The sequence below is a fragment of the Crocuta crocuta genome, unplaced genomic scaffold (assembly GCF_008692635.1).
Source record: "Crocuta crocuta isolate KB4526 unplaced genomic scaffold, BGI_CrCroc_1.0 scaffold114, whole genome shotgun sequence".
Classification (NCBI taxonomy): Eukaryota; Metazoa; Chordata; class Mammalia; order Carnivora; family Hyaenidae; genus Crocuta; species Crocuta crocuta.
The window spans coordinates 159,416-173,698 of record NW_027530000.1 but is presented as its reverse complement, the minus strand read 5'-3'; the positions used below and the strand labels follow the sequence as shown (position 1 = coordinate 173,698).

The 14,283-nt window shown below is 54.0% G+C and overlaps 1 protein-coding gene across 1 annotated transcript in view; it reads right to left on the bottom strand.

The window, feature by feature from the left end:
* Positions 1 to 6: 6 nt before the first annotated feature.
* Positions 7 to 14,283, bottom strand: part of SFSWAP (splicing factor SWAP) — an 81,374-nt gene continuing 67,097 nt past the window's right edge. Inside the window, exons 15-18 of the mRNA XM_077763559.1 lie at positions 8,166 to 8,291; positions 1,100 to 1,264; positions 270 to 342; positions 7 to 97 (exon numbers count right to left, since the gene is read on the bottom strand). Of these exons, the coding sequence (XP_077619685.1) occupies positions 32 to 97; positions 270 to 342; positions 1,100 to 1,264; positions 8,166 to 8,291 (430 nt within the window). The 3' untranslated portion in view covers positions 7 to 31. The remainder of the gene's footprint in view (positions 98 to 269; positions 343 to 1,099; positions 1,265 to 8,165; positions 8,292 to 14,283) is intronic.

The following is a 14,283-nucleotide window of genomic DNA, read 5'->3' as shown; positions in this document are numbered from 1 at the left end:
GGCCCAGGCTGGCTCTCGGCAGCCCGGCGCCTCAGGACGCGCTGGTCTGCATGTTCTTGGAAGCTGCCAGCATCGCCCTCACTTTGGCCATGAGGTCCTGCACGGGGAGACACGTGGGGGTCTTGATGGCTTCCCGTGCGGGCCTGGGGGACGGACTGCGAGTGGGGACCCCGCGAGCCCAAAGGGTCAGGGGCCCATCGGCGGGTGGGGTGGGCGCAAACGGAGCCCCTCTGGGCCGGGGGAAGGGAGGGAGCCCGCGGCCGCCTTACCTGAGTTATTTTGCTCTGCACGGAGGAAACAATCGCTGAGGAGATCTGGCCGTCCTTTTCCTGAGAAACGCCCCTAGTGTGGACACAGAGAAGGTCAGGGGCCTCAAAGCTACCTAAGCATCCTACCGTATTGTCACTAGGGTCTTTGAAAGTCAACGTCATAAATACACACTTTGCTTCTACGACTCGTGTTATGGACATCTGGAATACCGTTCGCGGCGCAAGCTGCCTCAGGAAACGTTTTCCCCGCGCACGTGCCGTGAGGCGCACGCGGCAGATGGGAGGGCTGGATGGAAGCACTGGAAAGCCGGCTGGTCTGTGCTGGGGCTGGGACCCTCCTCCTGAACGACCCCTGAGCCCCTGTCCCGGTTCTGGGTGCACGGGCAGCTGGCGGATCTGCAGACGCCCCGTGACGGGCACAGGGACACACACACCTGTGTGGCCGCTCAGGTGACAATCAGCCATGGCCTCTGAGGTCACCGGCCTGTTCTGTCAGGCAGTGAGACGGTTCCACCCCTGACTTCCGTGGCTTGGAGTGAGTGGTGCGTCGAGAGCTGGGCTCTGGGGCCGGGTCACTGCGGACGCCCGTGCCCACCTGCCCCACCATCGCGCTGGGCTCACAGCCCGTGAGAACAAGGGCACCGTCGGGCAGCTTCAGAATGGCTGCCTCACGGGGACACGTGCTTTCCCAGCAGAGCAGTGGCCCGCCCACCCCACACCCACCCTCATCTCGACGTGGGGGAGTCACAGAGGAGCAGGCCACTCGGAGACACCCGGACGGGCGGGAGGCCTGACCCCAGTGTGGACAACCTCCGCGCCCGCGGGGTTACCTGGAGCGCTCCAGGCTGGAGCCCCGACTCTCCACGGGAGAGATGCTGGCCGAGTGGGCCGCGTGCCGGCGTGTGGACTGCTTGCTCGGGGACGCTGACTGGGAGCCGGCCTTGGACTCGGTCCGTGACCGTGAGCGCCTCTTCTTCTTCTTCTCGTGGGGGCTTCTGCAAGGAAAGCAGCTTCAGACACAGACAGAGGGCTCGGGAGGGGTTTCCAGCGCTTTCCACAGGACGACGAGTGGGTTCACGTGCCCACACGTGCTGACTCCTTTCACAAGTGCTGAGCAGTGTGACTCACGACAGACAGATACAGCCAAGGTCACCGAGAAGGGAATGACGGCCGACCCCTCTGAGAAGGAGGTCTGTCCCCACCCGTCTCCAGAGGCCAGCACTCCGTGCGCACTTAGAACGCCTGAGGAGAGGGGCAGGCGTCGCTCGTGCGGCTGGTCCAGTCCCGCAGACTTGAGAAGTTCTAGCAAGAAATGGAGAACTCTCTAAATTGGGTACTGCCTGCACAAAAGCTCTCCCTGCCCTGCATTTCCTGTGACCGCAGAGCCCCCCTCAGCGCCGTCCGCCCTGTGACCCTCCCGCCCGCTCCCTGAAACACACGGAAGAAAAGCACGTGTGGGAGGTGAGAGCAGCGTGTGGCCCAGACTGGCACCAAGGGCCCTTGCTATCTGCCCCTTAGTTCCTTCAGGAAGGAAGGGGTCGCTGCTGTTTAGAAATTCCGCCCCGTCACATGTGACTGACAGGTGGCCGGCGGGTGGAGAACGTGCTTGAGAGTCTGTGGGAAGTACGGTCACAAAACGGTCACAGGTGCCCCTCCGGGTCCCGCGGATGATGGGATCTCAGGAAGGTGGGAACCTGTGTGTTGTCACTGCGTAGAGTCCCAGGCCCGTGCCCACCTGGGGACGCCCCACGACCTGCCCACGTGCCCGCCCGCCTGGCCCCCGCGGTGACACACTTGGCCTGGTGAGCCAGGGCCTCGGGCGGGCAGCCGGGTGCCAGCAAGGATGACTGTGTCCACACTGGACACACACACGTGGAAACCACCCAGCACGCCTATTTTCTCAACTTGCAGAAGTTCTGTGCGGTGTTTACGTCTGCAAGCGTGTGCTCGGACCCCAGGAAGCAGCAGAGAGAACGCACCATCTGCGAGCACATGACAATCGCCCACGACGGTCCAAGCCCCCAGGCCGGCTCAGCCTCTGTGGTCGGCGATCCTTGCCCAGTCCTGAGCAGACTCAGTCTGACAACAGCTTGGGGTCGTGGACGAAACTTCTGGAACACCTGCCTCAGTAATGACAGAATCCCTTCTGTTTAGAACACGTGAGGGGCACTTCTCATCCAGACACACGACGGTCTCAGGAGCTCCTGCGGTGCCAGCAGGTACAGACATGATGGACAGACTCCTCTCAGCATCAGGAGGCACCATTCTAGAAAGTTCGCTCCCCGCTGCCTCCAGTCACCCGGACCCACTTCCTTACCCTCACAGGGACCCCTGCTCTGATCTGTCCCCTCGACAAAATACACAGAAGTGGAATCACTGCCTTGCTCTCCCAGGTCCGGTGGCCTCTGCCCCTCCCCCGCCAGGTGGCTGGAGTTTCCGCTGCTGACGCAGCACCGCGTCGGGCCCACCGCCACACTGCCGCTCTCTCCTGTGGACAGGCCTCCCTGCTCTCGTGCGCAGGGGCTTATGGCGAGCGCCCACGCCAGGGGCAGCGGCTCCAGCCTGCGTTTGGTCTGACGGAGGCCATGTTCGTGGGAGACCTCATTCTTCCCGTTTATGAAACGTCCTTCACGTCACCTGTCCCCTTGGTAGGCGGGGCGCCTCGCGAGTGTCTCCTGGCCTGTGGGCGCCTCTTCATGCTCTCAACCCTGCGACTTGTGAGCGCGGTTTTTAAACCGGCAAGGTCGCATTCACCGCCTCCCACCTCCCGGGGCTGCTTCGGCGTCCGTGTCGTCACAAGGCTGCTGTTGGCGGTGTTCCTTGGAGGCCTCCCGGCGAGTCTGCAACGGGCAGCCGGCGCCCTCCAACCCCGTCGTTTGGCGAGACTCTAGCGGCTGCTCCGGGGCCTCTGTGTTTGCACACGGACCACGGATCTGGTTGCTCGCCAGTCCCTACGGGAGGCCCGTGGAGGCCTGACGGGGCCGCGCTGGGTCCATCAGTGGGAGAAGAGAACGACTGATGCTGCCGGCCACATGCGCCACCACCCACGCACACCCTTGCCACACATGTCCCTGTCCTTGTGCACACTTGCTGCGTTCACAGGTGCTCCTGCCCACACATACACGCCCCCCCTACACTTGCCCCGTCCATACACGCCCCTGCCCACACGCACAACCCCCCTTGCCCGGTCCACACTCATCCCTGTCCACACGCGCACACACCACACGCACACCTCTTCAGGAGCCACAGCCACGGTGCCTCACGAGGTGAGCAAAATGTTCCCTATGTTCTGTCAAGACTGTCTATAAACGGGTATCTCTTCTTCCTTGAATGTTTGTTGAATTTTTCCTTAATATTTACTTTTTGAGAGAAAAAGAGAGCATGAGCGGGGGAGGGGCAGAGAGAGAGGGAGACAGAATCTGAAGCAGCTTCTCGGCTCTGAGCTGTCAGCAGAGAAGCTGATGCGGGGCTCGAACCCATGAACTGTGAGATCATGACCTGAGCCAAAGTCGGATGCTTAACCGACTGAGCCCCCCAGGCGCCCTAAACATTTGTTAGAATTTAATGATGAATGCCATCTGGGCCTGGAGTTTTGTGGTTTTAAATTACAAATAAATTATTTGGGAGAATTATTTACATTTTCTATTTCTTTTGTGTCACAGTGGCCACTTGTATCTTTCAAGGAATTTGTCCATTTCATCTACATCATCAGGTTAACTAGAAAAGGATGTATTTCCTTATTATTCTTTTTATTGTCTGTAGGCTTTCACTCTTGATCTAAAGATTTATCAATTTTTTTATCATTTTCAAAGAACCATCTTTTTAGTATTACCGTTAGTCTGTTTCCCCTTTTCTTTCCCCTTTTTCTTTTTTCTTTTTTTTCTTCCCCCTTTTTCTTAACGAAACTGAAGTACAGCTGACAGTTACACCGGCTCCAGGCCACAGTGATGGGCCACGTGTGACGCTGCGCTCATGAGTGCAGCCACCATCGGTCACCAACAGAGCCACCACGGGCTGTATCTCCTACACTGTGCCTTTCATCCCATGACCAGGAGCCTGTCGCCCTCCTGCCCGGCCACCACCGGTCTGTTCTCTGTATTCACGGGTCTCTTTGCCCATTTGTTGTGTTTTGTGCATCCCACACGAGGGACATCCGAACAAACGGGAAGATTTTACTCTTCTTACAGAAGAGAAAGACTCCACTGTGTGTACACAGCACGTCTTCACCCGCTCACCTCCGTGGACACCTGGGCCCTTGCCACAGCGGGGCTGCTGTTGGTAACGCTGCTGTAAACAAGGGTGCGTGTGCTCTGCCTGAGCTCCCCGGGCACCCCAGCGTCTGTCCTGTGTCCGCTGGCCATCCACGTGTCGTCTCTGCAGAAGTGTTTGTCCATGTCTTCTGCCCATTTTTAAGTTGGATTATTCATTTTTTTGGGGGGGGGTGTTGAGTTTGATAAGTTTTTTATACATTTTGGATACTAGTCCTTTATCTGATATGTCATTTGCAAATATCTTCTCCCATTCCACAGGCTGCCTTCTAGTTTTGGGGACTGTTTCCTTCGCTGTGCAGAAGCCTTTTGTCTTGATGACGTCCCAACAGTTCGTTTTGCTTTTGTTTCCCTTGCCTCCGGAGACACGTGTAGAACGAAACAGCTGTGTCTGGTGTCAAAGAGGTTTCCTATCTGTTTTCTCCTCTAGGATTTTATAGTTTCCAGTCTCACATTTAGGTCTTTCATNAAAAAAGGGGGGGGGGGGGGGCAGAGTTAGAGGGAGACAGAGAATTCCAAGCAGGCTCCACTGTCAGCACAGAGCCCGATGTGGGGCTCAATCGTGAGATCATGAACTGAGGCAAAATCAAGAGTCAGATGCTTAATTGAGCCCCCAGGTGCCCCTTTCATCCATTTGGAGTCTACTTTTGTGTCTGGCGTAAGCAAGTGGCCCAGGTTCATTCTGTCGGTCACTGTCCCACTTCTCCCAGGGCCATCTGCTAGAGACTGTCTTTAGTCCATCGGATATTCTCTCCTGCTTTGCTGAAGATGAGATGACCATATAATTGTGGATCCATTTCTAGGTTTTCTGTTCTTCTTCTTCTTCTTTTTTTAATGTGTTATTTATTTTTGAGACAGAGAGAAAGCACGAGTTGGGGAGGGGCAGAGACAGGGAGACAGGAACTGAAGCAGCTCCAGGCTGACAGGAGACAGCCCGATGCGGGGCTTAAACTTGCAAGCGATCAGATCATGACCTGAGCGGACGTCAGACGCTAAACCGACGGAGCCCCCCAGGCACCCTCCATGTATGTCTGTGAAGAATTTGCACTTGCTGCCCTGTGCTGAGGGAACACCGTACGCACTCCGCCGGCGGGGTCCTCAGGACTCACAGCACACGCAGGCAAGCCAGCTCTGTGACCACATACTTTCCGGATCCACGCTCTTGTCTACTTGGCCCCCAGGTGTCTCAGCTTCTGCTTGCACCTGGAGCCCACACCGGAAGGCACGTCCGTGAGCTGGTGCTCCTCCTACCCAACAAGGGGCTTGCGATCCCGAGAGCGAGGCTCATGCGCTCCGCCAGCCGGGTGCCTCTCACCTCGCTGTTCACCAGACTTGCGCGCTGGAGGCGTCTCTGCGAGCGGCTGAGCAGGGGCCTGTCTCGGGCAGAGGCTAAGGCCCCTGCCTGTAACTGGTGCCCGGCCGCCCTGCGTCTGCGCGGGCGCTGCTGACTCGACGACCCTCGGTTCCTGTTGTCCATCTGCATTGTCCCTGCCCTTACCCACTTCTCTGCTTTTTCAGTTCACAAGCCGTATTTAAGGTTCTGTTTTCCATCCTCCATTGGGTTTCTTCTCCTTTTTCTTTTCGGTGGCTGCTTCAGGGAACGAAGACACGCACCCTCCAGTGCCAGAGTGTGCGGTGGGCTGCTGACACCCGTGCATTAGAGCCTGTAGCAGAACACTCCCGCCCCCACTGGCATCCAGGGTGTGCCTGGCGCAGTGCCAAGCACGGGGGTTCAATGGCAAACCACTGCTGACGGATCATGGGCTATTCGCTGTAACCAGACCACGCGGCGACCTGGTAAAAGGGGTGCTGTGATCCTATATGGCCAAAGAGTCCCATGATTTGGACTCTTAAAACATTCAGTCCAAGCGTATCTCGATCTCCAAAACTCGGCGAAAGGAACCAGATCTCCTGGGATGAACGGCTGACCCGTGCACGGCCGGCGTGACGAAGCCCCGGTCCGGTGAAGCCCGTGTGCCTCGTGCCAAAAAGCAGCAAAGTGCTTGGCGAACAGCAGGGCCTGATGTGAGACAGGGTCCCTGTCAGGTTAGTCCTGGCAACGGAGTAGGCACGACGGATGGAAAAGGAAACCCCAAACCCCAAAGACCACAGTGACACCAAACAAAGGGGCGGGGGGCGTGCCTTCTTTAGAGAAGGAAAGACAGAATTCAACAGCCAGCGTTTTGCTGTCACCGTCAGAACCAATTCAGCACCAGTGGATGCCACGGCCGATGAGAGGAGTGTGGGTATCCATGGGACGTGTGTCATATCGCTACCACCAGATTCCCTGCCTGGGGCGCCCCCCCGCCCATGATGCCCTGCGTGGGGCACCCCGCCTCACCCGCCCATGACGCCTTGCCTGGGGTGCCCCCCCATGACGCCCTGCGTGGGGCACCCCGCCTCACCCGCCCATGACGCCTTGCCTGGGGTGCCCCCCCATGACGCCCTGCGTGGGGCACCCCGCCTCACCCGCCCATGACGCCTTGCCTGGGGTGCCCCCCCATGACGCCCTGCGTGGGGCACCCCGCCTCACCCGCCCATGACGCCCTGCGTGGGGCGCCCCGCCTCAGCAGAGCCATCAGATGTAGCCATCACTGACAATAGGACAGACAGACATTTTTTGGTGACAGACACCTGGTGTGATGCAAAGGGGGTTATACATCACCTGCTTGCCAAAATATCCAACGGGACCCAGCCGTGAGGACACAGTAAGACCAGTCCAAGCCCCTGCAGCGCGGCGGCCCTGGACTTGCCACAGTCACAGAACACACACACAAGGGGGGCAGCCACGTGGAAAAATGTGGGTCCTGCTGCACTGAGCTGGCAGGTACACGCATATGGATATTCACCGTATGTTTTGTTTTTTAAAAGAAAGCTTTTTATTTTGAGATGGAGGGAGAAGAAAAGGAAAGGGAGAAGGAAAGAGAGAGAATCCCAAGCAGGCACCTCCCTCTCTGTCAGCACAGAGCCCGACATGGGGCTCAAACTCCTGAGTTTAAAATTAAAACAATTTCAAAGCCAGAAGTCAGTGAAAGGGGCACTCAGTGATCAGCTTGTAGACATGATCCTTCAGCTGTGGGGACGCACCGTCCCCTGGACCCGGTGGACCACACAGGATTATGGCCGCCCCGGCCCAGTGGAATTAGCCACCTGCCACCGCGTATGGCAGCGGCCCACAGCTGCTCTGAGCACAGGCTGGAGGGGACGCGCTCGGGCTACGGGTCGACACGTTCGGGGCACACAGGCACATGCGCCCTCTAAGGGGCCCCCCGGAGTCAGGCCCAGGTGCTGAGCCTCGCTTGGTCTGTACGACTCATTAAAGCTGCGGTGAGCACACGAGTTCTCAGGATTCCGGATAAGACCAACCTCTTCTCCCGAGATCGCTCCTTTAACGCAAAGGTTAATTTGAGGGCAAAGCAAGAATGCATCTATGAGGAGAGATCTTTTGTTACGAGGAATTTATCTGAGACTGTGCCCTTCACAGCTACCAAAGGTGATGATGGATTCCACGTGTTCAGGGAGCACTTGCTCTAGGGACGCAGGCTGAAGCGCTCTCCCACCCCCACCACGCTGCTGCGGTGCTCCCGACAGCACGAGGCACACGCTCTACGAGCTCACACACCCCTACCTGGACCGGGTCCGCTTCCGGCTGACGCCTGGGCTGTTGCTCATCCGGTAGGCAGTGGGGACGCTCCTCTCTTCTCTCCGTCTCTCGGGAGAGTGTGCTCTCCTCCGAGGGGACCGTGACCGTGACCTGGGCAGAGCAGACGAGGCGTTTTACTCTGCTGTCTGGATGGCACCCCATCTGTCTTTCTGGGGCCCCCGCCCCCTGGCCTTACTACTTTCCTGACACAGAACCGAATCCAGACTCGGGGGTGGAGCTAGACTCTGCTCTCCCGTCCAGGACACCCGCCACAGCGATGTGCATGACACGCGTGCGGCTGGGGCAGGTGCCACGGGCCCAGGGTCAGCAGCACCACTCCTCCCCGACTCGAGGTCTGCCCAGGTGACTTAGGGCTGACTCAGGCCTGCAGCTTCTTGTCCGCCCTCTGGCCTCTGCGCATCTTACCCCCCTCAACAATTTTCAGCCGACATCTCTATCAGACTCACGTAAGGAAAAGGCGTGGAATCCAAGCACGCTGTTTCTGTGTGTCCTGAGTGCTGGCAGTGCAGAGAAGCCAGCGCGGCATGAAGCCAGAGACTCGAAGCCTCTTGTTCACATGGGCCACTCAGCCCCTCGGTGTGAAGCCTCTCTCATTCACACTGGCTGCCTGGCCCCTTGGCATGAGCAACAAATAGACCAAGGTGGCTCAATCTAGAACCTGCCGCCTCTTGTGGTAATTCAGGTGGCACAGTTTAAGTTCATGAGATTCTCTGGATGCAAAACCATCCATTAAAATGTTTTTCTTCCTCCTCGTGTGCCTGGAAATACACTCGCTCTATCTGTGCAGCAACGCGGGCTGCACACGGCAGCCAGGCCTGCAGGCAGCAAGGGCTCACCGCTCAACTCGAGACCCTGGCCTGCTGGGGCCCAAGGCCCTCGGAGGGGGGTACTGTGATGATGGGTTTCAGACTCTTATTTTACTTTTTGTTCATTCAATGAAATTACTGTTTCAGGAAGACACACGGTAAGCAGAAACCTGGACAAAAAAAACCAATTTCTTTTTGTTCTGTTTCTATGACAACCCATTGAAAAATAATATAAAGAGTAGTTTGATTCTGCCATAAAAGATTCTACACTGAATCATTTTAATTACACTAAAACCTCCCAAATAACACTGTTGTTCCAAAGATCGGTTTATCGTCACATTCCACCCTCCTGTGTCACAGAGAAAACCCTGAGTCATCCCTGAACACCGCCCACCAGGGAACAAGCCCAGAAGCGGTCGGGCTCTGGTCTCCTCCAGCTCACCAGGGGGTGCTGCTTCTTTTCCACACCCGTCCTGAGATTCACACATGACACATTACAACGGGGACGTCAGCCAGACACCCCGACATTGTGCCAGGTGTTCCCTAAGAGTCCACTCTGCTCGTGGGGTCCACCTGGGGTCTGGGCTCGCCGTCTGCGAGCCCGGGGGCCTGCGACACGGAGCCACACGGTTCGCCTTCAGAACGAGGGGTGAAGCCTGGAGCGCTGCCCCAGCGCTGCCCACGAGACCACCGCTACCAGGGGCTGTCACCGGCAGCCCCGAGGTTGGCTGGGAAGGGGCTCATCCAGCACTGGGGCCGTCGGCTCCGACAGCAACGCTGAGTGTTTAATTAAAGAAGCGCTGATGCTTTCGCTCTGTCAGGCAGGCGGCCCATGCTGCTACCACACGCGTGCTGCTGCCCTGTGTGAGGCGGCTGGGACGCCGCGCCTGGAACAATCCATCGCAAGGGCCGGCCTACAAATAAAGGCAGAACAAACCTTGCTCCCTGAACGGTGGACCACAGCCCGCGCCGCCCCCCGGGCCTGCACCAAGTGGCCCGAGCCACGAAGGTCCTGGCCAGCTCCCGGGGTGCGTCCAGGGCCAGGGTGTGTGCCCCGGAAGGAGGAAGGAGAGTGGCTGGCTGCACTGGCATGCTCAGCGTCAGCCCCGGGAATCTCACGTGGGAGCAGGACGTGAAACTCATTACCATGGGGAAGAGAGGACAAAACTACAAGTTGGGCCCCAACTTGGCCGGCTACAGTCGGTTTTCAATGTTAAATAGGACTTAGAAAAAGTCTGTTTCTTCCCCAGCTCCTCCCCAAGCAGAAGCCCTGAGGCAGCAAGCGGCTGTGTGGAACCGGCACATAATACCTTGAAATGGCAAGGCACAGATCTCCCCCTGAACCCCATGCAGATGGTGGGTATAGACCGACTCATCAAAAAGAAACACCAGAGGCGATCTTATCACATCTTTTAAAGATGATTTTGGGGCGCCTGCGTGGCTCAGTCGGTTAGGTGCCCAGCTTCAGCTCAGGTCATGATCTCACGGTTCATGGGTTCGAGCCCCATGTGGGGCTCTGTGCTGTCAGCTCAGAGCCTGGAGCCTGTTTCAGATTCTATGTCTCCCTCTCTCTCTGACCCTCTCCTGCTCGCTCGCTCTCTCTTGCTCTCAAAAATAAATAAAAACATTAAAAAACTATAAAAAAAGTAAATAAACTGCAAGTCTTCCTTGAAGTCGGAGTCATTAAAAAAAGATGACTTTGATTTCAAGCTTCAGTCTTACAAGATTATAGTTTACAAATACCTGCAGTCCTCATCAAAATAACGCCAGCATTTTCACAGAGCTAGAACAACCAACCCTAAAATTTTCATGGAACCAGAAAAGACCCTGAATAGCCAAGCGATCCTGAAAAAGAAAACCAAGGCTGGAGGCATCACAATCCCGGACTTCAAGCTGTATTACAAAGCTGTAATCATCAGGACAGTATGGTGCTGGCACAAAAACACTCAGATCAATGGAACAGAATAGAGAACCCAGAAACGGACCCACAAATGTATGGCCAACTAATCTTTGACACAGCAGGAAAGAATACCCAGTGGAAAAAAGACAGTCTCTTCAGCAAACGGTGCTGGGAAAACTGGACAGCTATGTGCAGAAGAATGAACCCGGACCACTTTCTGACACCAGACACAAAAATAAATTCAAAATGAATGAAAGACCTAAATGTAAGACAGGAAGCCATCAAAATCCTCAAGGAGAAAGCAGGCAAAAACCTCTTTGACCTCAGCCGCAGCAACTTCTTACCCAAGACACTTCTGGAGGCGAGGGAAACCAAAGCAAAAATGAACTACTGGGACCTCATCAAAATAAACAGCTTCTGCAGAGCGAAGGAAACAATCAGCAAAACTAAAAGATAACTGACAGAATGGGAGAAGATATTTGCAAGTGACATATCAGATGAAGGGTTAGTATCTAGAATCTATAAAGAATTTATCAAACTCAACACCCAAGAAACAAATAATTCAGTAAAGAAATGGGCAGAAGATATGAACACTTTTCCAAAGAAATCCAGATGGCCAAGAGACACATGAAAAAATGTTCAACATCACTCATTATCAGGGAAATACAAATCAAAACTTCGATGAGATACCACCTCACACCTGTCAGAGTGGCTAAAATCAACAACACAAAAACATAACATGTTGGCAAGGATGCAAAGAGGAGCCCTCCCGCGCTGCGGGTGGGAATGCACACTGGGGCAGCCCCTCTGGAAAACAGTGCGGAGGTTCCTCAGAAAATTAAAAATAGAACTACCCTACGACTCAGCAACTGCACTACTAGGTGTTTATCCAAGGGATACAGGTGTGCTGTTTAGAAGAGGCACACGCACCCCAATGTTCACAGCAGCGCTATTGACAATAGCCAAATTATGGAAAGAACCTAAATGTCCACTGACAGATGAATGGATAAAGAAGGTATGGTGTGTACACACACACACACACACACACACACACACACACACTGGCATATTACTTGGCAATGAAAAAGAATGAAATCTTGCCATTTGCAACTACGTGGATAGAACCAGAGTGCATTATGGTAAGCAAAGTTAGAAAAAGACTTATCATATGACTTGACTCATAGCTGGAATTTAAGAAATAAAACAGATGAACACAAGGGAAGACAAGCAAAAACAATATAAAAACAGGGAGGGAAACAAAACATAAAAGACTCTTTTTTTTTTAATGTTTTATTTATTGGGAGAGAGAGAGAGANGGGGGGGGGGGTGGGCTAAACGGGTGAGGGGCACTGAGGAGTCTACTCCTGAAATCATTGTTGCACCATATACTAACTTGGATATAAATTAAAAAATAAGTTAATTAATCAAAAAACAAAACAAAGAAACAATAAAAAAATTACCAATAAAATACCTAAATCATTAAAGCCAATCTTATTTTTAGGCAGTAAATAAAGCACATGAGTCTTCATTCCATGTAAGACAGAGAACCTAGGGTGGTATAAAAATAAAAAACAGAAAAAAAGTCTTATATTTTACTAAATGATGACTTAGCATTTTTAAAAAATTTATTTTTGAGAGAGCACGAGCCGAGGAGGGGCAGAGAGCGAGGGGGAAACAGAATCTGAAGCAGCTCTGGGCTCTGAGCTGTCAACACAGAGCCCGACGCGGGGCTTGAACTCACAAACCGTGAGATCATGACCTGAGCCGATGTCGGATGCTCAACCGACTGAGCCCCCAGGCGCCCCAATCAATGTTGACTTAAAACACTAAACACCGTGTTGTTGTAATGACTGTGCCTTCTGAGAAACAACATACTGGTTTTCGAAACTAAAGATTTTCTATGACTGAGTCACTTCTAGAGAGCCAGAGTCGCCTACACCTCGGCCAGACTGTGTTCTTGGACTCCAGCCACGCAAGCGTTCCCTGCATTAACACGCAGATCGCTTCTGATGGAAAAGGGTGCTGTAACCTGACTTTCTACCTCTTACACAGCACTTTGGTCACGTAACGCGTGAGAGAAAACGTGCTCCACTCGCAGTGTCCCGCTGCGAGAGGGGCCACGGGGCACCCACAGCAGGCAGCGGTCCGTATGAAACAGCCACTCCGGCTGTGCGCCAGGATCAAGAAACAAGCCTGGCAGGTCCTGTGTAGACATTGTGTCTGTGATGGGTGATTCTGTCTGAAAAGACAGACAGTTAAAGAAAAAAATCACAACCGTCTCATCAGCAATGTCAATATTTGGTGACGACGTCACTATTTTCCACGTGTCAACAACTCATTTACTAACCACACCGTGCGTATCGGGCCCCGTGGTTTCAGCGCGGCCAGAGCCTGGACTGAGCAGGGTCGGGAGCTGCAGACAGCACACGCGGGACTCCCAGACACGGTTGGTTCACTACTCGCAGGCCAAGCAGACGCAGGACTCCCGTGGTGGCGGGCAAGCCGCCAGCCCCTCTGCACAGGCCCTGGGCTGTGGGACAGCTGCTTTCTCCTCCGGGCCTGGGCCCAGAGCTCAGGGGGTCTGGCTTCAAAAAGCATCCTGGTCACATAGGAGTTTTCAAGGCAAAACATCATGGAAATCCAGACACTCTGAAGGGCTTATTTCATAGTATTATTTTCAGTGTTTTCTAATGAAGTTGCACTCTGCCTCTATCCTACGTGAACTGCAACATCAAGTACCAAAGATCTGACTGCTTTAGTGAACTTAAAAGTTAGCCGCTATAACTCCGATCAGCTAAAAGTATCGTGGAGGGGCACCTGGGTAGCTTAGTCGGTTGGGTGTCTGACTTCGGCTCAGGTCATGATCTCACGGTGGGTTTGAGCCCCGTATCAGGCTCTGACAGCTCGGAGCCTGGAGCTGCTTCAGATTCTGTGTCTCCCTCTCTTCTCTGACCCTTCCCTGCTCACGCTGCCTCTATCTCTCTCAGAAATAAATAAAAACATTTAAAAAATTAAAAGTAAAATAATAGTATTGTGGAGATGCTACCCCAGTCTTTGAGATGGAAGCACTTGGAGGGTAACAGAAAACTCAGCCCCTGTGACGTCTAGTTTTAACCATAGGTCAAATTAGGGCGAAGCTGGTGTCTGACACCAGAGAACTAACTCATATGCAGAAAGTTTGTAATTTATTTAATTTTTTCTTGTAACTCAAGGTTACACACTAAGGATTAGGATTTTGGTAACATAAATATTTTACATATATGAAATATACTCGTATATTAAATACGTAAATCTAAAATATATTCTTTTTTTTTTTTTTTTTTTTATTTTCTAGGGGAGGGAGAGAGAGAAAGCGTGGGCAGGGGAGGGGCAGAGA